We start from the raw sequence: 22,502 nt of genomic DNA on the forward strand, positions 1-22,502 counted from the left end.
GGAATCATCATGTTCCCTGTGGCTCCTCTGGCAGCTCTTCAAATACTGCATGATCAGGTGCATTGTGCACGCAACACTCATCACAACAGTGGAGAGGTGTGCAGGATCCATGCTTTACACAGTGATGGCAGACGCGCATGTTTGTGGGGCTTTTGAAAAGAGGTGCGAAACATTATAGGAGGCATATAAAATTACGGGATAGAGAAAACTGCATCATGAGCAGGGCCGGCTCCAGGCACCAGCCCACCAAGCTGGTGCTTGGGGCGGCACCTGGAGGGGGTCGGCGCGGCGCTCCGGCCCGAGAGCGGGGCCGCGACTGGGCTCGCCGCCCTCCCCCCCGGCGCTGCCTCTGGCCGCCGCGGAGACCGGAGCCCTGGCGTGGCTCGCAGCCCTCCCCCCGGCGCTGCCTCTGGCCGCTGGGGAGAGCGGAGCCCCGGCCGGGCTCGCAGCCCTCCCCCCGGCGCTCTGGCCGCCGGGGAGAGCGGATCCCCGGCGGGGATCTCCGCCCTCCCCCCGGCGCAGCCTCTGGCCGCCGCAGAGAGCGGAGCCCCGGCGGGGCTCTCCGCCCTCCCCCCGGCGCAGCCTCTGGCCGCCGCGGAGAGCGGAGCCCCGGCGGGGCTCTCCGCCCTCCCCCCGGTGCTGCCTCTGGCCGCCGGGGAGAACAGAGCCCCGGCTGGGCTCGCAGCCCTCCCCCGGTGCTCTGGCCGCTGGGGAGAGCGGAGCCCCGGCCGGGCTCGCCGCCCTCCCCCCGGCGCTCTGGCTGCCGGGGCTCCACTCTCCCCGGCGGGGCTTGCCGCCCTCCCCTGCCGCAGGGGCGGCGGCGGGAGGATTTTTTGCCTGTGGCGGCAAAAAAGCCAGAGCCGGCCCTGATCATGAGACATTGAAAGCATGTTCCCAGTCACCCATGCACAACTCGTTTGCCCCAATGAGGCATTGCAATCCCTTCCCAAAATACCCTGCGGTAGGTGGTGGCAAGTTGCACAGTGGGATAGCTACCCATGGTGCATTGCTCTCTGCCTTGATGCAAGCACTGGTAGTGAGGTCATGCACTGCTGACCCAAAGTGTGTAGTGTGGACATGCAAAAGTGATTTAATTATTGAGGCAGCTGAATATCAATGTAATTTAGGTAGTCTTAATTTTGTAGTGTAGACCTGCCTTTAGTAATTGCTCACTAATTTAAAGATTGATAATCTGCCTAAATTGTTGATTTTCCACATCTTTCAATATCCTCACCTTCATCCTGACTTGTAATTTCTGTGCATTTTTATTAACATTTCTCTGTTTTTGGTGTGACAATATGGCTTGTTTCAGGCCTCGTGACCACCAGCAGCCATAAACATTTTTCAGTATTTGAGAAAAACATTTCAGATTCCTTAAAGACTTTAAGAAAAATTAAACATCACAGTCGTAAAAACAAACTTGTAATGATAAATCTTAATTTCTGGCATAACCAAATGACCAATGTAGTGTCAAAACACTATTTTTCTGATTACCACATGCAATCATAAACTGAAAATAAAAATTATAAGGAAATCTGTTTCTTTTTTCCATATTTTCTATTGCTACAGAAAATAACGGAAATGCATAATCTTGACGTTTCATAATTCTCTGAATGTAATGAAGATGGCTGAAGTTTTACAATTTTCATTTGTAAATCATGTTAGTCTACTGTGAAAATTTTAAGTCGAAAACATAACTTTAGAGTTTACACTAGCATGGTGAAAAGGATTTAGGTGCAGAAGTTCACTGAACATGACTGCAAATAGGACTATCAGCTGGAATGTGCTTTAGTACACTAAGCATTTCTTTAAAGCAAATTAGTTTAAAATATTTCTGTCACTACATTGAACAGCAAAGCATTTTCCAATAGAATAAACTTTAATGAAACATGTTATTAAAGGTACAATTATTTGGCTCATAACGCTGTAAGTTTTATTGGGTATCAGACAAGAAGGATGAGCCTGTCACCTTCATAGCTCCTTAGCTCATGAATGTTAGCAGGTTATTCAGTTAAAAGCTCATAAAAGTTTTCTATCGGTGTGAGAATTCTCTCTCTTCAATAAGAATATTTTTGCAGTAAGTGATTAACACACCAAGTTCATTAGTAAGTAATTCAACTATGCTTTAGCTGCTTCAGGTTTGACCCATGGAGCCTGTGAACTACTTGTTTTGTGGCTAGTAAAATTGTTTTCTACCTTGCAGTATGCAAATTGTTATTCCAAGTTGTCTAGTTGGAAAGCAAATTGTTTTTTAAAGAGTCAGCAACATGAAATCTGCCCTGCGTTCAACGTCAGCTTTTAGCAAGAGTCTTTTGAAGTAATCATGTTTGCATTTCCACTGAGCAGGTTTTATCTTTCCACATTTCAAAGCAATTTAGGTATAAACACATGATATTGGCTAAGAAATTGCAAGCTGATCTGTTTGGGAACAGCTTTAAGGACAAACAAAATGCATATTTAAGTATACTGTTATATCCCAAAAATAAAATTAAATTTTGATTTTTGTCTTGTTCCCTCTGGAAATGTCCGTGTACATTGTTTTTTGTTAAACTTGATATATTTAAAACATTTGAACTATTGTCGTAGGTGTGTGGGATTTTACTAATGCTTGACGGGCAGCTCTGTTCATGTTCTTGCTAATCTGAATTTTCTCTTTGGTCTCCGAGAGCTGTTTGGACATCTCACAAACGTTTTCTCTTGGGCTGGATGCAGGTGCACGTTGTCAACACTTTGAGAACAAAACGTCATTCTAAATAGAAAACACAAAGTATAAGTTACCTTTTCTGGACACTTTGTGTAAATGTTCTGTTCCCCATAGTATTGTTGGCTTCAATTCCTTTTTCTGCTTTTTTTAATAAGATATAATTAAAAGCAAATGAAAACAATTAGATGAGTGTGCATCTGGCAACAAGGTATTTAGAGCAGGGTAAGGGGGAATAGGTGAGGCATAGGTGATTCCTATGTATTTAGTTTACTGCTTCTGTATGTTCTTTCTGATCTTCCAAACTTTATGCTAGTTCTCGTGAGTCTTGTCTTCATGAGGAAATTGTTGATAGAATTCTCCACGGCCGTTACCATCAGTTTAGCTCTCAATGCCACAATGGTGGCATGCTAGTAAGGGCAAGGTGCTGATGGCCACTAGGGGCATAAACCAGGTCATGTAGATTGTTCTGATAGTTAGATAATATGGTGCTTAAAACAGCAGCAGCTGCCTGGACCCTACACTAGTGTTCTCCTACTCTTGCTACCACGTGTGATGCTGAAACATTAATAGCAATAGATGGACATTTTAGTGAAAATATCTTTGTATAAATGCAGCCCTAATAACATTTTGAGGCTGTGAGGATGAGATCTCAAAGGCAGATGAAAGCTTAGCCCATCCTTGAACATCCCTGCTCCGCTCTTTAAGAAGCATTATTGAAAAATTATTCATTGACACGTGTCCCACTCTTCCACCCAAAGGGAAAATCTAGCACATAAAACCATTCCAAACAAATGTTTCAAATGATTAAAATGGGAAAAATGTGGATATGAAAATATAGTCAGTTTGTTCAAGTGCCTGGGAAAGTGGAAGACTTATCAAAACATATGGTTTGTTTTTTCTAGTATTTTAAAATCTAAAATTCCCAATATGCTAATGATTAAATTCATGCAGTTTGGTCTCTCCAAGGGAGTTTTAGTAAATGATTTAAATATACCCCCACATTTTTTTCAAAGATTTCCTCTTAAGTATTCCTTGTGCTTCCTTTTAGAAATACCTAGTAAGCTTTCACTCACCCCAAAGCACTATTTCAGTTCCCATGAAGTTCTAGATTTCATAGAAAGAGAATAGCACCTCATCAGCCCCTATTACAACATCCTCAACACCAAAATCCGGTTCCACTTACAGAAAATAATGCCAAAGGTCGTTGGGTATCTAAAACACCTACAAAGTTTTGTGGTGCCAACCCCCCCCCCCCAGCCTTATCTACTCCAGTGGGAATCCCTAGACAGCACACCAGTAGTGTAATTCTTTTGAACGATTTTGAGAGTCCTCTTACAACACATTATTGGCACACACAACAGTATCAGGGAGGAACCTTCTTCTTTAGGAAAATTTCAAATGGAGCAGACACATATTACTTTCACATTTTGTATACATTTTCTTAAACTATCAAAACTCCGGTTGAACCATGTCTCTGTCATGCACAATGCATCTTACTCTTCAATTGATCCTGCAGCTAACTTAGCTAAGTCAATACTGTATTAGGTCCATTATCATACTCATACCAATATGAGATGTCAAACTCATGATTAATACTCTATGGCAGGATCAAGTCAGAGATGCTGTTCTGTGAGGAGGAAAATATTTATAAAACAAATGCTTTGAGTAAGAGCAAAAGAAGCAAAGATATTGGTCAAGTAAATGTATAATTTTTTTCCCTTTAGGTTTGAAGCACTATGTAAATTTCTGTAAATCACTCATCTAATCCCTCTTTCAAATCAGCACCAGGAAACTATGGCTCTGCAGATAGTAGGGGTACCCTCAATAATCTGCAATAGATATCATTGGTGATGAGGTCTTTCCTGACCTCTATGGAGCAAGACCAATATAATTGTCCCTTCAGGATTGAAGCCTTTTGCAAAGTAGGACAATTTGTTCCCATTTAACCTTAATTAAAATGGCTAGTTCTCAAGGGGTTAAAGCAGTGGCAGTCATTAAAAACATTACTATGCAGTCTTCTGGCTGAAATTTTCCTTTGTTTTAAAGACAAACTATTTCACAAATGTAAGCACTGATTTTACCAGTACTGTAGTGGTTTGTCTATGGGGGATGATGTAATAGCTCAGGGGTAGGCAACCTATGGCACGCATGCCAAAGGCAGCACGCTAGCGGATTTTCAGTGGCACTCACACTGCCCGGTCCTGGCCACTGGTCCGGGGGGCTCTGCATTTTTATTTAATTTTAAAAGAAGCTTCTTAAACATTTTAAAAACCTTTTTTACTTTACAACAATAGTTTAGTTATATATTAGACTTATAGTAAGAGACCTTCTAAAAACGTTAAAATGTATTACTGGCACGCGAAACCTTAAATTAGAGTGAATAAATGAAGACTCGGCACACCACTTCTGAAAGATTGCCGACCCCTGTAATAGCTCTTGAAAACCATGAAACCTCACCTTGCATTTGGAAGTTTTTACTCACGAAAAATCTAGCTCCTAGCAAACAAAGTGCAATGATTTTACAGTTTGTCTGACAATCACTTCATCTACAGCACCAGAAAAATGACAGCATAGAGTGCAGGAGTGACTGCCAAACACTGGCAGTGATCAATGTTGTTATGTATGGTGCTTTTCCTCTCCAGTATCTCTGTATGTGTATGCTTAACCCACCATGGAAATTCCACTTTTCACTAACACACTATCCAACCGGGCAGGGGCCTCCACACAAGTTTTGATACTGCACACAGAGTAGTAGTAGCTCATCTGTCCAAGACTGGACCAGAGCAAAAGAAACTAATGTGAGAAAAATCTACCAAGTCTATCAGAAAACAGACTTCTTGTGTTAAATTAATGTAATGAATAATCAGACAGGAGACTGCATAGTTCTGAAATCTGCTTCCTCCTATGTTGCAGTTCTGAGCATGATATAAAGCACCCTGGCTTTTCCCTAGAGGGAGTTATTGTTGGGGCAGGTGATGGGGTTGTCTTTATAAAGTTACTGTTAACAATGTGTGCTTTTTCAAAAATATTGTGTGGTCCCTAGGGACTCTGACAGGTGCATTCTGCATAAAAAAAAAAAAAAGAAAAGCAGGCTTCCTTTGGTCATCAATTGTATTAGGGAAAATCTTCACTGCAGAGTTAACTTTGGTGTTGTCCCTAACCCTCTCTCACGTAAAAAGCTCTCACCAGAGTTTGTGGTGCTTAAAACCAGGGCTAGCTGACCAAGCTGGGGAAATATGCTAGGACTCAAGCGCCACTTTCACTTGAGCTAGTGGCCCCCTACTTTGTAATAAGCCTGCAGATGAAACCACTCAAGTGCTGATAGGTCTCAAAGGTCTTCCCACAATTCCTCCATGTGCCCAGAAGGCCAGACAAGTTCTCCCTATTTCCCGTGTTCATTGGGAAACAATCATAGAGCAGCTCAGATTACTGCAGCGTAAAGCACCATGGGAAATGCCCCCAGAAGTCCTACTGACTCCCACGGGTGCGTGCAGCACCAGGGAAGACTGAGTGACTCAGGTAGGGTTTTGCAGAGTGGTTGCCCACTCCTGGGCTAGGCTAACACAGGCGATTGCCCCAGTTAACTCTGCAATGAAGACATACCCATAGTGCTCAAAGCTTGTTGCTTCCAAAGAGTTCAGCTGGTAAAGAGGCTGCTGTCAGCGAACAGGAGTCCACATGTAGCAATCAATTATCTAAAACGTTCAGTTTCAGGCCTACAAATATCCTGTGATTTTTTTCAGGCCTGGGTATATCTAAAGGTGCACTTTAATCCTTGAATTCAGCTCTATTTTGAATCACAACTGGATTTATGATACAGCCATGTCACTCTCCTTGTACTCGACATACACAAAATATGAGCAGACCAAAGACTGCTTCCGCTATACATAGCGGGTGAAAACCAAGCCCACTCCCCCCTCCTTCCATTGCTACAAAGCAGTTTGTGCTCACTTTGTAAGTTCTCTTATGTCTCCCTATCCCACCCACTGATGTATTTTAAACTCATATGGGAGACAGACAAGTGGGATGGACAGGCACAGTGGGTGGTGTTAAGTGAATTGGAGTAAAGAGGTTTATTTTCTTTGCGCATCTCAAAAGTTGTAGTCTTAGTTATTTTATCTCTGATAATTTAAGGTCTGTGCCCACACTGCTCCTTAATTACTCCAAAAAGTGATTTCTATAACACCTACTTTTGCTGTGTTTCTCCTGCTTTGACTCTTATTGTCTTTACAATAAGTCCTGGTCGACGGTTGCCCTTTGTCCAGGGGATGATAGTTTGAACTGTGTCCCAGATATTTTCCCAAACTGCAGTTCCTTCCCATTTGAATTTGATCATCATTAGCTCACCAATGTCGATGTCCAGAGTGATGAGAAAGGAATAGGTTTTATTTCCTGTAATGCCTTCAACGCTGTAAAAGCAAAACCACCAAAAGTGATCTGGACACTGAAATGTGCTTTGTGTGAATGAGAGTTTCTGTATTATAGGTCTATCTATGGTTTCCATGTGAAGAGGTAGAGCAGATGACACTAATATCTAAACAACACTTGAAGAAAATGTATTTTTCTTCCTGCACGTTTTAACTGTAAACAATCTTGCAAGATTCTACAGCAGTGGTGCATTTACTATTAAAATAAAGTTGTACTCTTCCCACTTACAAACTGGTCAGTACATTAGCCACTGAGCTACCGATATTCTTTGTATTGCAGTAGTTCCTAAGAGTCCCAGTCACGGACCAGGACTCCAGTGTGCTAGGCACTGTACAAGCACAGAACAAAAAGAGAGTCCCTGCCTCAAAGACCTTACTTGACGGACTTAATTTTTGTTATTACTGTCCATATAGGTAGGGATCAAAGTGGGTGGGGGCAGTTCCCCTCCATTGCTAAAATCAGAAGGAGTTTCCCTTCTCCCTGGTCTGGGGAAATCACAGCTCCTCCAGGGCTTCTGCTCCTCCAGGGATGGTTAAGTGTGAGGATTTGTCAAACAGAGCCGACAGAAATGGGAGGAGCCTGGACTATTTGTGGAGCAGCAGTAACTCCTGACAGGAGGAGAAAAGATTTCCCAAAACAGAGTCCCTCTGTGCCTCTTCTTCACTACAAGAAGGTCTGTCCTACCAGCAGCACCCAACTCCCTCTCCCTCTCGGTGGAAAAACAGAGCACCCAGATTTTGCAGAAAATCCCTCTAGAAATGTCCCTAAACTAGTCTAAACTGAGGGGAACGACACCAGATGTTTCAGTATTTCTCCAGGAAGGACCTCCCAAGTTCCCATTTGCTTTTACATCAATTCAGATTCGCTGTAATGGTCAAGTCTAAATGACATATAGCAATGGAAGTGGGGTGTGCTAGCGATGTGTCTTTCACTTCTCTCCATGCACAAATGCTCTATCTCTGTGGTTAGCAGGCTAAGGGCCTGGTGAGAGAGGAACCTTTTGGGATATATTCTTCTCTTATCTCTATTCTCTTCTCCTTCCTGCATGCATAAGATGATAACATACAGAGATACTGTGTGGTGTCTAGACTCATGACAACAGCCACCCATACTGGTGAACCTCCCCATTTTAGTTAGATTGCCTTTTAACTGCACAAAATAGATCCAGCATTCTACAACTGCTCACATTGGGATGGACTGAACTTGACTGGACAGGATGCTGTACTCAACGTTCAAGAAAACTTCTAAGATTGACTAGTTCATTTTATAGTGACTTTTCATACCAAGACTTGCATGAACATTGTAAAAGTCCTCACCCCCGCCCCCCATGATTTCCAGTTCATCTATTGAAGACTGTACTAAACCAGGCAATTCAGAACAAATGATGCATATTTATTATTCAAGTGAGCCTGTATTAGAAAATGTAGCATCGTTTTTCACCACAATAAACTAGGGACTTTGTGTCTAGTACTCACAGCGTGATGGGGAGATTTTCAGCATCTTCTTTAGTGCCTGTCAGAGAGACAGTAAAAGTTGGTTCTACCTGCTTCTCTTGAATTTCATTGATGAAGTGTATCTTGAATTGATAATGGTAAACTGCACAGGAGAAGAAATTGCAAGGTGAGTCATGGTCATACAGGCAGCATACTCATGTGATAGCAGAAATTTGCAGTTCAGAGCAGACACTTGAAAATCATTTCCCATTTATTTTATTAAATGCATTGGTCACCATTAAAAAGTCAGCAGTTGTTAATCATTGCCAAACAGCATTAGCCAACAGGTTTTTGGGTCCCCGCTGCTCTCTTTATAGGGAGTGGTGTAGGGGAAATGGGTGGGCGGGAGTTTTCTGTGGGAAATCTTTCAGATTTCATAAGATTTAATTCTGAGAATTTCTGGTGTGTGTCACACAGAGTAAGCAGGCAGTTCCTGGTCTGACTTCCCTGGATTCTGTACAGGTGTATAGATAGAAATCCTTTTGTGGACTGGGAAGGGCAGTGGAGTAGTCACGTGGATTGAGAACTCTCTTCTGGATGTCAGCCTTGCTCACTGTTGGAGCTGGAACATCTCCCAGCAAAACAGATGACTGTTCTTGATGGCATAATGATACATTGTGCTTAACATGCATCTGTTCACAATATGACTTTGTTCAACACATTGCAATAAGAAACATGTCATTACTGCTTTGAAGTTTGATGGGTTCTAGAAGAAGAGGGTTTGGGAAAGTCTTTGAACTGAAAAAGTGACGCATTTGTGGAGAAGAGTGGCTGAGATATCAGCGTATGTGTCATATGTAGTTTTCACATGTAACAAATTGCAGAAAATCATTGTCTGACTGTGTGCAAATTGTGCCATACAGCTTTGAATGCCCAACTTTGTCTATCCTCTGCCCGGTCAGCCTGTCAGAAGTAATGGTAACAGAAGTAGTTTCATTTACTGTGGAAAAGCCATTATCAGCTGATTAAACCATTCATATAGTACCATCTATCAGAGGATTTCTGAGCAAGATGACTCTCCGTCTGCCCCCAATACATTAAATGGCTTTAAATTAAGAAACATAACACTCATGAGTTGTTGGTATCCCCCATAACACTGAGCCCTATGGGCAAACACTCCTTCCTTCACCAGGCCCGCCCCTCCAGGCTGGGGCTTGGAAGGGGATAGTATAGGTCTGCTTATGTCAGTCTTATACGGATCTTGTGCGTCTGGGGGAATTTTCCTTGGCACTTCGCCCTTTCTATGTGGCCCCTTTATGCTGCTTGGAGCAGCACCTTGAGGCTGGAGAGGTGCATAGAATGGGTCCCTTGGTTGGTTTGGCTAAGTATTCAAACCCATCCATCCACTAAATACCAAATCTATCATTTTTAAATAGGTTTTAACCTACTGACACTGTATATCAGACTACACTGATCAGACTGCACCTCTTACAAATGCTATGCTCATAACCATGTGAAATTAAAGCTGGGCCTGCACTGATCTTGGAGACTTGGGAAGGAAGTTCATGTTATTAAATACTAATATATTTCTGCAGAAGCTAAAGGCAAAAACCTTTTCACTGTCCCCACTGGATGAAGGTTTTTTTTTTTCCTAGCCATCTGCTGGATAAGACCTGTAACAGATGTCCTGGCTAAGGGCTTGTCTTCACTACCCGCCCAGATCGGCGGGTAGAAATCGATCTCTCAGGGATCGATTTATTGCGTCTCGTCGGGACACGATAATCGATCCCTGAATCGATGCGCATACTCCACCAGCCCAGGTAGGAGTAAGCACCGTCGACGGGGGAGCCGCAGCGGTCAATTTGCCGCCGTCCTCACAGCGGGATAAGTCGGATCAGATACGTCGAATTCAGCTACGCTATTCCCGTAGCTGAATCTGCGTATCTGAAATCAATCCCCCCCCCCCCCCGTAGTGTAGACGTAGCCTAATTTTGGGCATTCACGCCTCCAGGGCACATTTAGCAAGAGTTACAGGTGTTTATCCTGCTCTCCTGGTTAAATTACAGATCAGGTAATTACATACTATTACCCAATACTGCCTGATAGTTAGTGTGGAAAGGTATTCACTCCCCCTCCTTAAAACTGATGTGTAGCATCACTCTCACAGAATGGCTGCAGTTCAGTGGTAGGTGAGTGACCCCTCTACATACATACATGCAGTCTGTATAACACGTTGATCTTTCAGGATGAAAGGCGCTATTATAAATGTGTTTTCTTACAACTGCTATTTTTTTAATGAAACCAGGTCAGCTTTCACTCCAGGACATACTGTCATTAACTTGAAGAATAGAATGTCCAGTTTCATAAAGAAACTAAGATTATGAGGAAGTATAACATTGAGCTTCTTAATTATTTTCTGTCTGAATTTTTCACATGATCTTTACAGCATTCTTGGGAAAGTGTTTCAAGATCACTTGATACAGATTCTTACACAGTTGTTAGACTGTTTTGCAGCTACTATGAAAGAAAAGTCTTGTTAAGGCATTGACCTTTTGATATCCCAAAGGTCTGTGAGAATGGCTTTTTCTTTTTACATCAGGAATAGTTCCAGGAACTGAAATGTCTTTAAAAGTGAAATTCAAGTCAATGGGAACAACAGAGTTAAGGCTCATGGTAAGAAAAGAGTTCCAGATGCCAGTAAGAAAACAATACCAATGATCTTTTCTTTTGCCAAGGCACATTTGTCAGTAGATTCCTTACTATAAAAGCAGTGTTTAATCATGGATCCTGAAGGTGATCTTACCATGCTGACCCAAAATAAATTTTTGCTTTGAAGAACAAGTGAAGAGTGACTGCTTAGGGGCTCCTAAAATGTCAAAATATATTTTGAGCAGTGTGATGGGGCATCTGCCCCACACTGGCCAGTAAGGGGTTAATAGAGCCCTAGAGAGGCTGTGGCAAAAAGCAGCCAATAGGAGAGGGGCTATGAGGAGTGGCCATTGAAGGCCCAGCAGGCCCATATAAAAAGAGCCTCAGTGCTTGAGGAGGGAGCACTGTGTCTGGAGTAAGCTGCAATCCTGTAGCATCTTGGACAAAGCAATGCTGGCAGGAACCTGGGGAGAAGAGAAGGAGCTCCAGATGGGCTGCTGAGACGGAGGAGGGTGTTGTGGCTACAAGGAAGTGGCCTAGGGAAATGTAGCAATAGTAGAGGCAAAGGACTGCAGTAAGTGAATGCAATTCAGAGGGTCCCTGGGCTGGGACCCATAGTAGTGAGCAGGCCTGGGTCCCACCCACTCACCACTGGGGGAAGTAGCAGGACAATTGACTCCAGTCACCACTGGGGAAGTGGCTGAACTATGAACTAAACTCCCCTGGAAGGGGGGAAACACGGATAGTCACATGGCTAGAGAACTGAGCCATGAAGAGGATGCAGTGGCTCCTGACACAGAGGGGTTGCAGGTGGACTGCGGAGAAGGAGTGATGGGGTGCAGACCATGGATGGGGTGTTGGCCTCGAGCTAATCCCCAGAATGACCAGGAGGAGGCACCTGTCCAGAGGTAAGTGATGTGCTCCATGACAATTAGCTTTCCACATCATAATTAAAAATAAAATAGGAAATTCAGAAAATCAACTTTTTTCTGTTTTCATATGGATTAAATCCAGTCCAATCTGAGTTGCTGAGACAGAGCTGTGCATGTAGCCTCCCCATTTGGAATAAATGCCATGCATTTTAAACGAGGATTAGAGGAAGGGTTTCCAAAAATCTTTCAAAAGAACCCAAAAAATGTGTGAAAGGATTACATTGAATTACACGTTGCAGTCTGATGTCCCCAGTGCTCAAAGTATAAGCAGCAAAATTCAATAGTTCTGTACATAAGCAGAGCTTGTTCTAGGGATGTGCAAACCATGTGGGTGTCTCCTTTCCCTGTGGCAACCTCTTAGCATCCAAAGTGGTAATAAATAGCTTATTTCTGAAAGGAGGGAGGAGGACTGAACACATTGTCTCCTTCAGACAATTCTCACTCTCTAACAATATGTGAGACAGTATTGGCCAGACTGACGTTGGCATACATTGCATCTGTGGCGTCAGAGCAGAATCTCCTGCAGTACAGGCTTTTCCCTGCAATTCCCAAGCTGCTGGATACTCTGTGATGCAGGCAACAGCCCTGAGGACAGTCTCGCCTTTTTAGTTCCTGTGAGCTTGGTGGCAGCAGCAGCAGGAGAAAGGGGAGTGTAGCAAAGCAAGACTCACAGGCATGGTGCCTCCTGCTGGTTGTCTTGGGAATTAGCTCTCCAGCACTTGGAGCGCCTCCTGGTGGCCGGTGTCTCGCCTGTTGCTAGCCCCCCCCGTGTCCCTCCCAGACCTAGGTGCCCTTTACCTCAGGGTTCTGCCCCAGCAGTACCCCACCATGCGCTGTCTCCCCTCCCAGGGGAACCCCCAAACCTCCCACCCACCTGGCCTCAGTGGCTACTACCAGTTATCATCTAGCCCCCACTCACTGGGGCAAACTGCAGCCTGTCATGGCCACTTATCATCAGCAAGAGGGTCGGACCAGCTGCCTCTGCCCATTCCCAGGCAGCACCTCCCAGCCCCAGTACCTGCATAGGCCTTTACCAAGGCCTCAGTCTGGGGAGCTCCCCAGCACTGCTCCACTCCAGGTATCCTTTTCTCCCCAGTAGCTAGGTCCGTCTCTCTTCACAACTAGAGAGAGAGACGGACCCAGCTCCTCCCTGAGCCCTTATAACAGGGCCAGGTGTGGCCTGACTGGGGCGTGGCCCCAGCTGTGGCTGCTTCCCCAATCAGCCTAGCCTTTTTTCTAGGAGAGGGGTAACTGCTCCGCTACAGGGAGGAGCTGTTGAGTGGGGGGGAAAGGGGAGGAGCCTGCTTCTGGTTCCTCCTCCTACATTCTCCCCAAGCTGCCAGCCTCTGCCTTTCCTTCCCCTCCCCTCTCTTACTCTAGCTGCCCCATACTATCTAATGCGCTGTCACCCCCACACAGCTGTGGGGGTCATGAATGGGATGGTGTGTGTCTGCCACCTGTAGTTAAGTCATCTTAACTACTGTAAGATGTATTTGTAGGAAATGACCTGGGCTGGAGGACTCAGTCCTGATTTCCAGAGGTAAGCGGATGCCACCAAAGACCTTGGGAGTGATGAAAAGGGGTGTGTTAGTTACTTTACTATTTCAAACTCCCACCCAATCCCCGTCTACACTACAAAAGCAATTGTCAGTGGACATGGTTACAGTACAATAGCCCTGGGATGTGGTTAAACCCGATTCTGTCTTGCCGTGTAGATGGGATCTTACTGTGTTTCCGAATCATGCTAATGACTTGGACTATCCAAACAATGCTAAAAGTTGGGAACATGGGGCCCAGCTTACACTACAAGATATGATTGTGTGTTCACTGTGTTGTAACTCAGTGGGTCTTAACTTCTTCCATTCCAGGACTTCCCTTATTGATAGCAATATGGAAAGGTTATGGTGGCTTTGAACCCCTGACACCTGTTCCCATCCTCCTTGGAGATCTCAATCCCAAAGCTGAGAACCCATGTTGTAGTTAGTATGTAACCAGGTCCCTTGACAATTTTTATAGTGCAGACAGGCCTCTATTCCATAATTCTCTATCAGACCTATTTCCACCCCTCCCAATAGTAATTGGTGTAATTCTGTATGTTTTCTCTCCAAATTCAAATAGTGAGCTGTTATACTGTGCTCCTGACAAAGTGATTTAATGAAGATAACACTAGAATTCCAGTAGCTTCATTTTAGTTCTACAATTCCACTCTATAAAAACCCACACTATTCTGTTCTGTCTTCTGTTTGAAAAGTAATCATTTGTGTGTCTGCTATAGACTAATTACAGATAAAATTTGTACCACAGTCAGAATGGGAGGTCTTACAGGTTTCCCTGAGCAATTATGGGGTTTTTTTTGGCTTGGCTGGCAGCCTGCATATGTTATACCAATTGTTCGGTTTGAGTTAGCTAAAAGAAAATTCTGCAGATCAGGACCTGAGCAGCTTAGAAGCCACGAATCCACAGTTACTATGTGATAAGCATGCAACTTGCTTCTCTCATTAAAATATTAAGAGAGCTCTTGATGGAATGGCTGGGGGGAAAAGCCCACTAGCATTCACAACTATCTGGACAAACTGATTTTTACCTATTGATTTTATTACTTAGGCAAATGAGTTAACAAGATCCAAAAACCTAGTTAATTCTCTCATTTCATTTTCTACTTGGGCACCTTAGCAAGTGTACCTACTGACCTTTGAAAGGCGCATGTGCTCGTGTTTTCAAAAAGAGCCGTCTGTTTCTCTGGAGCCTCTCCTTTCTGATGTTGTAGCCCAGGGTGTTGCACCGGTTCTTCCTACAACTGAGGCACATTCCTTTGTCAAAGGTGTGGATGTCGTTGCACCAGTAGGCCATGCTTTGCTTATCATCATGCAGTAGAGAGTCAATGAACAGATGAACCGACCTCTCGTGTGCACATTTCACTGTCTGAGTGATCCCTGGAAAATATAATAGCAAAACCCTTGACATTCCGATGTCCCCACTTCCCATGCCAGTTACAAAGCAGTGTAGTAAGCTGCCATGTAAATCTTATTGATCCTTCTCAACACATCATATTTACTATTAAATTCTATCAGTTAGACAATCCCTGCAGAGACGCATGTAGAAACTAATTTGTAACAGTCTTTTCCCTTAGTATTACAGTTTTAGAACTTATTTGCCTCTCTGTGTGGTTAATATATACCATGGTAGACTATAAAAACACATCCTCACTCATGAACTTCCTAATTCATAGCTGCTGAAGCCAGATATGGGCTATCTAACAGCTTTATTTCTTGGTATTGTGAGAACAGCTGAAAATGTTTTGGAATGCAGTATGCTGGGCAAACTCTACCCTATTCTGGTGTTTCAGCAAATCATTCTAATTGTCACTCTGCATGAGTGCCTTATCTTCTGGCAGTATATCGCAGCAGTAACAAACTCCTTCGGGGCGTCTCTGTACATTTACATTGAACTACACTAGGACAGAGCTTCTATATATAAAACTTAGATTGTTACTTGTCTAATTGGCAATAAGGTCCTAGAGAGAGAGCGAGAGCGAGTTTGTCCACTTTGCAGGGTAGTACCTGAGGGTCATGAGGGTGGTGGGGGTTGGGGGGCGGAGGAGGTAAGTAGTACAGCACTGAATTTTATTTGATTTTAAATAACTAATTGCACTGTAAATGTGTCTGTCTTAATTAGGGTAAACTCTCCTCTTGCCTCGGTACCCAAAATAAGTATCCTTGGAATCATTCCAAAATGGTTGATAGGATGCTTGTGTCCTAATTTTCAGAGGTGCTAAGTGCCCATAGCTCTCACTCAAGTCAAGGCGAACTGTGGGTGCTTAGAGCATCTTACAAATCAGGTAATCATTTTCTAGCTAAGAAAAGCTCCCTTTTACAGTATGTTGTTTATATTGGGTGATCCTTTAGGCTATTTAATTGCATATGGACATTTAAAGTTTCTCAGAGCTGCTGTCAGTCAAACTGCAATGCTTCCTTGACATGACAAAAAGCATTTCTTACCAGTGATTCCATACTGTGCAATGTGATTATACACATGCATGATGTGGCAGCCAGGTTGAAAGGTGCCTCCATTGGGATAAAAGTCAAAATGCGCCACTGGCTGCTTGATCCCTACGCTGAGACCCATGTGCTGTTGAGTAAATGTATGAATTGCATCTACAAAGTTTGCATCATCTGGAGATAAACGGTCTGTTGGTGACATTCCTTCAAACAAAGGACCAGCGGGGTCAAGGCCTACAATAAATGCAAATAATCTGTTTAAGAGGTACAGTAGATTTGTTTTACCAAAAGAAGTTATGAAATGAATACAATAAAACTGAGAAAAACACACTCTATGACCACCTAGACTTTTAGTGATGGCTTGCCTTCTTTATACTAAGAAACAAGACTAGGGACAAAAAAGCCACCAGTATGGGGAACACAACTACACCCAAAGGGTTAAAAGCAAATATAGACACTAACAAACAGTCATTTCTACATACACAAGGACACTAGCCTGAAGAGAGAGATGTGTTTGTTGTAGACAAGCCGTGTTCACTGCTGCTATGTCTGCTTGGGTGGTGTTTACTTAATTCTGGTTTTTAAATCCTGCAGAGGTCACACATGGCAGAGGCCCTATTGCAGACAGGTGTTCCACATTAAGCTTGACTTTTACCCTACATTTGGGACCTGAGACTTCATAATGTTTGGTTTGTTTATAGAAAGGCTTCTCTGTCTGGTTAGCTATTTTTATTCATAATGATTTTCCACCATCAAATGACTGTATATCAAGGCTAATAATTATCCCTCTTCAGAAAAAATAGTCCAGTTTTGGACTGTTAGATTTAGTTTATTAAATGTTTTTCCAAGGTGCCTATCATCTTACTTTCTGAGGGTTATTGAAAGAACTGATTTTTTTTTTAAATGGCCCATGTACATTTTTAGCTGCTTTTCTGTGTCTAGAGGGCTACTTTGGGCCAGACACTGCTTGGATAGTCCTGCTAATCCCCTTGTCTAATGGGAGCAGAATTGGCACATGTGTATTAAAAGTAAAGTTGGCTATAATGACTATGTTGCCAATTTTTGTAGATATTTTCTATTTAGTGTTCAGTTAATGGAGATTATTGTTGCAAGCTTATTTCAGTGCTACTGAAGAATATATCTAATTATAATTAGAAATAATGTATTTTTATATATTTTTTGTTTCAATGGCGTAATGTACTAAACATGATGTGAATAAACTGAACTAAGGGCTTTGATACCAGCTCGTATACACAGGTGTGTATCATGTAAAATTAGCTGCTTTGCATGCATGAACAGGCCCAAGAACTGGAGGCATATATCAGTGAATCTATGATCAGAACTAGGAGTTAAAACTATAGTTGTCTCAGTTTGCCTCATTCCCAGACCAGATTAAAGTCAAATATTTTCGTTGATAACCTAAACGCTGCAGGTGATGTGGACCTCGTGTAATATTTCCTTTCTATTTTTTTTAAAATGTCATTGTGCATTTACTTGGTATGATGCTCTACATATGTGAATAATCTCATACACTCATTCAAGTTATACTCATAATTGGTATGACATTACATAACAGTAGGGCCAAAATGGCATTAGTCAGCATAATCAAGTGTAACAGTTAACTTTCATGTTAACTTTAAGCATGTATTAGGGATACTCTAATGATATGGTCCTTGTCAAATATAATCCAGGACTATAATTTTGTCACAAGGGAATTGACTTCAAGTCACCATAAAGAGAGAGGTTCCACATCTGAAAGCGCAAGTACAACTAGACAAGTTCCTTAATATAATTTTCTTTTAAAACTCGTAGTTAATGATGAAGATATTAGGGGTGAGAACAATGGAGTCTGAAGGGAGAACAGTTGTCGGTCAGATCAGTGACAAGATGAGGCCACAAATGAGTAGCTTAATTTGGGACATTGTCAGGAGTGGATAAAAAGATAAAGGTTGAGGTGGGAAGTTAATAGGGAGCATGTGGTCCAACTGTAAGGTCCTTGATTGAGTCCATTAAGATGAACACAGAGGGCACTGTGAGCATTTTCTCACTTGCTCACCCTTAAAAGTGAGGGTTCCTGCTAGGGATGGCCAAACTACTTAGGATAAAATAAGAAGCATTCTGAACCTTTGCCCAAAACTTGACCCATACTTGAGTGGAATCCTTTGGTTGATGCTTGTGGACCTCTGCATTTCCTTGGTTTGGGCTGAGACTGGAAGATGGTGTACAGTAATACTGCAAGAAAGATTGTTACTGCAATTCTTCCAATTCAGAACACAGAAGTCTTGGATATCCTAAGATTCTGTGCTTAGGAGAATTTCAGCCCAGTTTCTACACCAGTGGGAGAAGCTTCCAAACTGAATCTAGTTCCCATTACAGCATAAACTTTTTGCAATGAGAAATTTTGCCTTTTTCCAACCGAAATCTAAATAGAAGCTTAAGTGCTAAATTCTGCTTCTTTGTTGCAAGTGGAGTCTGTATGGCTTTTCTGATGAGGCCTGCTTTTGCACCACTAAAGTCAATGGGAATTTTGTCAGAGACTTCAGTGGAAGCAGGATCAAGGCTCTAATTACCATTCCACTCCAGAAAATCAGTAACTTCAAGAAAATGTACATTAGAAGGAGAATGAACCAGCAGTCAAGGCAGAACTAGTCCAAAACGGACTATTTCACAGCTCTAAAAATACAACAATTGCATATTTTATTGTGGGAGCCATTGCACAGGCATTGGCCAGCCAAGAAAAAGTACAGTGGTTACAGCTAAGAGAAATATTTTCAGAAGGGTGCACTTTGCCTTTAAATATCAAACATTTGGCAGACTCTAAATGTGCTTCTCTTCCATTTATATCACCACTCATTACAGCTTCTGTCAAAGAAAAACAATCATGTGGTGAACTGAGAAAATACATTTGGACGCTGCGGTATTCTTCGTACAGATCTGTAGAAGGCTGGCAGTGCCTGAGATACCCTGCCCTGTGAGCAGGTGTTAACCCTTTCCCAGCAATATCCAGTGGGTTCTGCTGGCTTACTGAAGGCAGTGGTTTATTTTGACACCTGGCATAAGAGAGGTAGGAGCAGTTCTTCAGGAACAGAGAATATTGGGTGTAAAATGAGCAGGTCTGAGGTAGGAATCCTGAGAACAGTCTCGCCTGGGGCAAAGGCATGAGTTGAACTTTATCTTATCTCCTATTCCTTTGTTAAACAGGCAAACCTCAGGAAGAGTTTATGTTTGGACTCTAGATATTGTGTGGACTTTGGTTTTGATCAGGTTGGAGAAGGCAAATAAGTAAGAAGGCTCATAAGTAGGACCTTGTGTAAATCTCTTTTTTTTTTTTTTTTTTTTTTTAAAGAAAATTCACTATAGCATAAATGGCAAAGTATTGAATTTCACAGAGTTTGCAGGGAATGAATTTTACAACCGAAATTAATCAATTTTGAGGATGGAATGAATTTTACAACTAATGTTAGTCAATTTCAAGGACTGAATGAATTTCACCTGTAAATGTAGTCAGTTTCAAGGACAAATACTTAAGAGATCAGTTTGGAGGCATTTTCATGATTTCCATGCCCTCCATGAAATCTTTATTTACACAAGGCCTTACTCATAAGACCTAATAATCAGAAGAGTTTTGCCTTAGGATTCACCTTAGGACCTGTATTGGATGTCCTGCAAACTGTAACATATATGGAGTTTGAGGCTATAGACTTTACTTTTTGCTCCCTGATAGCAGTGGGCCTGAACAAAACACTGGATTTAAACATATTTGTTTTGGGGATCCAGTTCCAAATGATGGGTGTCTGGCTTACCTCTGTTCAACACTACATTATACAAAACAATGGGCCTTCCTTTAAAGACATAAATAGCTGCAATAATTATATAACTACTAAAATACGCCCACAGAGAACAATATCTGCAGATCTTTCAGTTTTTGACCCCACATATGATTAAATTTTCACACTTGCATAGTTCCATTGAGTTCATTGGGACATCTCAAGTGTACAAAGTTGCTTACATGTCTAAGTATTTTTTTCAGAATCAGGACCTCAGTGTGTGTGTTAAAATTTGTAATAATTTTATTAGAAAAGGAGACCAGTACACAACATGAATTTATTTAGCACACTGCATCATAGGACTGCTGAAATAAATTAATTACAAGAAAACCTTTGAAAATCCAGTGCAAATATCTGTTATATACTAACACAATCAGTGAAGATAAGATTGCTCATTTAAAAAAAAATATAGTTCTAATGTAAGCTGTAACATAAGGCTGTTAAGTATCAGTACACTTGAGCAATGAAGCCAGCTGGCTGTTCTATTAAAGTAATAAATATTTTTTTACCTGTAATTCTTCCAATCTTGTTTGTGCCACTAATATAACTGCCAGCAAACCCTGAAACATGAGCTCCTAGGCTGTACCCAATTAGATGAACATTGCTTCTGGAAAATTGAACAGATTCCTGGAAGACATCAGTAGCTTGATTTAGGTGCATAAAAAGTGAAAAATAAACTGGTACTTGCTGTCTACGAATTCCCATTGGTTACAACACAAGCCAATCTGTATTTTGATGCCAATGATCGAATGAGGTGCTTAGGTCATGAAAGGCATTTGCTGATTTTAACTTCATTTAATTTCTACTGGACATGTACATACCTCAGGAAACTGCCATACAATTAGACACTGTTGCTCACATACTCTGCTCAGCTAGGCCCTGGGTAGAAATAGCAGGGGTTTGTTGATCTTCATTAGAAATGTTGCAGGTGTTGTATTATCTGTGTCAGCAATATTCTGCTTTTCAATTGCTGGATGTGTGTTAAATACAGTGTAAAACAATCCTTTACATATACTGTAGTGTCCTGTCACCTCATACTGAGACACTGACGCATATTGCAAGCAAAGTATCACAGCACTTCTCATCAGAAATGTAAAGTGATACAGCAATGTCATTTCTTGGACTAATTTGTACAACTGGGTATCTGATTTGAAACAAGCCTACTGAAGTAGAATGGCCTTAGGCTCATCACTCTTCCTACTCAATACTGCATATATCTTAGCTCTCTCACTTACACTCTGAGGCACAAGAATTTTCTGAGTTGGAAAGAAAAATGTGATATTTGTGTCTCTTACAGAAATATCCAAACCTTTCGGGGTGGACTTTACCTGACGCCAAATTATTCTGCTACATTTCTCAATCTCCACTAGAGAGAAGTATTTAGAGGGAAAATAGTAAATTCTTGTGGGGAAAAGATGATTCACAGAAATTACACGTGGGAAATCTGAAACGAATATTTTTCTTAACAGACGTTGCCAAGCTAGAGATGATACCTCCTAAACTCCTGGACTAAGAACTCTAAGATTTGCTTTCTTTTGTATTTTCAATTAAAACATATACACCTCTGAAATATTTGATACCTTCACTGTGGACATTTCAGGTGTTCACATCTGGCTCTAAGTAGGTGGATACACAGCAGAAAGACACTTCTGGAAGGTGGAAAGGAAAATTCTCATTCCTAAATGGACTAGGGGTACTTTTTGTTGTTGTTTCATTAGTTTTGTTAGCAATGTTTACTTTATGAACACTTTCTCTCAAGTGAATTTAATCTCCCGCTCAATGGAATTTAAAGCTGTGAAAGGTGACAGTCAGTGTAAATCATGGACACACAGCATAAAGGAATCCATCCATGATGCCACAGCAATGTGCCCAGAATCACTTCTTCAGTCCCATGCTGTAGTCAGTCCTTGGTTTGTCTGCTGAGACAGCTAGCAAGTATGATAGTGATTTCTCTGATGTGCCACCTCTCCTCTGGGAATTGCACTAAGTCCACCCACTTGTCTCACATAGATCACTAACCAGCTATCAAAATATGACTTCAGGTCACTGCAACCATGGGCCCAATTTGAACAAGAGCAAAGGTTACTTTTAATCTCACAAAGTAGAAGGGTGACACCAGTTATCTTCCTGCTCTCTGTGGCATAGTGTCCACACTCCATAACTGGACATGAAGAACTCATGGCGACTCATAATCCTGCCATCACCAGTGGTAGCTGCTTTGCTCTTCATTAGCGTTTGTTACAAATTTCTCAGTCAGCTTTACGGACTTTTTTCCCCCAAAAGAAAGTTCAGTGTAGACATAGCCATGACTAAAAGGAAGTGGGCTGGTCTACACTACACAGACTTTGCTGATATGGCTATACTGGCAGAGACCCTGAGTGTAGATGCAGTATATGCTGACAGAAGGAGTTTTTCTGTTGGCATAGCTACGCCACCTCTCCAAATGACATTAGCTCTGCCAATAGAAGCACTCTTCTGTCAGCATAGTTGCATCTACAATGGGGTTTTTGCTGGGGCAGCTGTGTTGGCTA

The 22,502-nt window shown here is 42.2% G+C and overlaps 1 protein-coding gene across 1 annotated transcript in view; it reads right to left on the bottom strand.

The window, feature by feature from the left end:
- Window positions 1-1,902: 1,902 nt before the first annotated feature.
- The window catches only part of LIPC (lipase C, hepatic type), a 76,085-nt gene continuing 55,485 nt past the window's right edge, over window positions 1,903-22,502 (bottom strand). Inside the window, exons 4-9 of the mRNA XM_065411908.1 lie at window positions 20,481-20,598; window positions 16,145-16,378; window positions 14,837-15,079; window positions 8,608-8,728; window positions 6,895-7,113; window positions 1,903-2,749 (exon numbers count right to left, since the gene is read on the bottom strand). Of these exons, the coding sequence (XP_065267980.1) occupies window positions 2,626-2,749; window positions 6,895-7,113; window positions 8,608-8,728; window positions 14,837-15,079; window positions 16,145-16,378; window positions 20,481-20,598 (1,059 nt within the window). The 3' untranslated portion in view covers window positions 1,903-2,625. The remainder of the gene's footprint in view (window positions 2,750-6,894; window positions 7,114-8,607; window positions 8,729-14,836; window positions 15,080-16,144; window positions 16,379-20,480; window positions 20,599-22,502) is intronic.

Source organism: Emys orbicularis, chromosome 10 (genome assembly GCF_028017835.1).
Source record: "Emys orbicularis isolate rEmyOrb1 chromosome 10, rEmyOrb1.hap1, whole genome shotgun sequence".
In the NCBI taxonomy this organism is placed as follows: Eukaryota; Metazoa; Chordata; order Testudines; family Emydidae; genus Emys; species Emys orbicularis.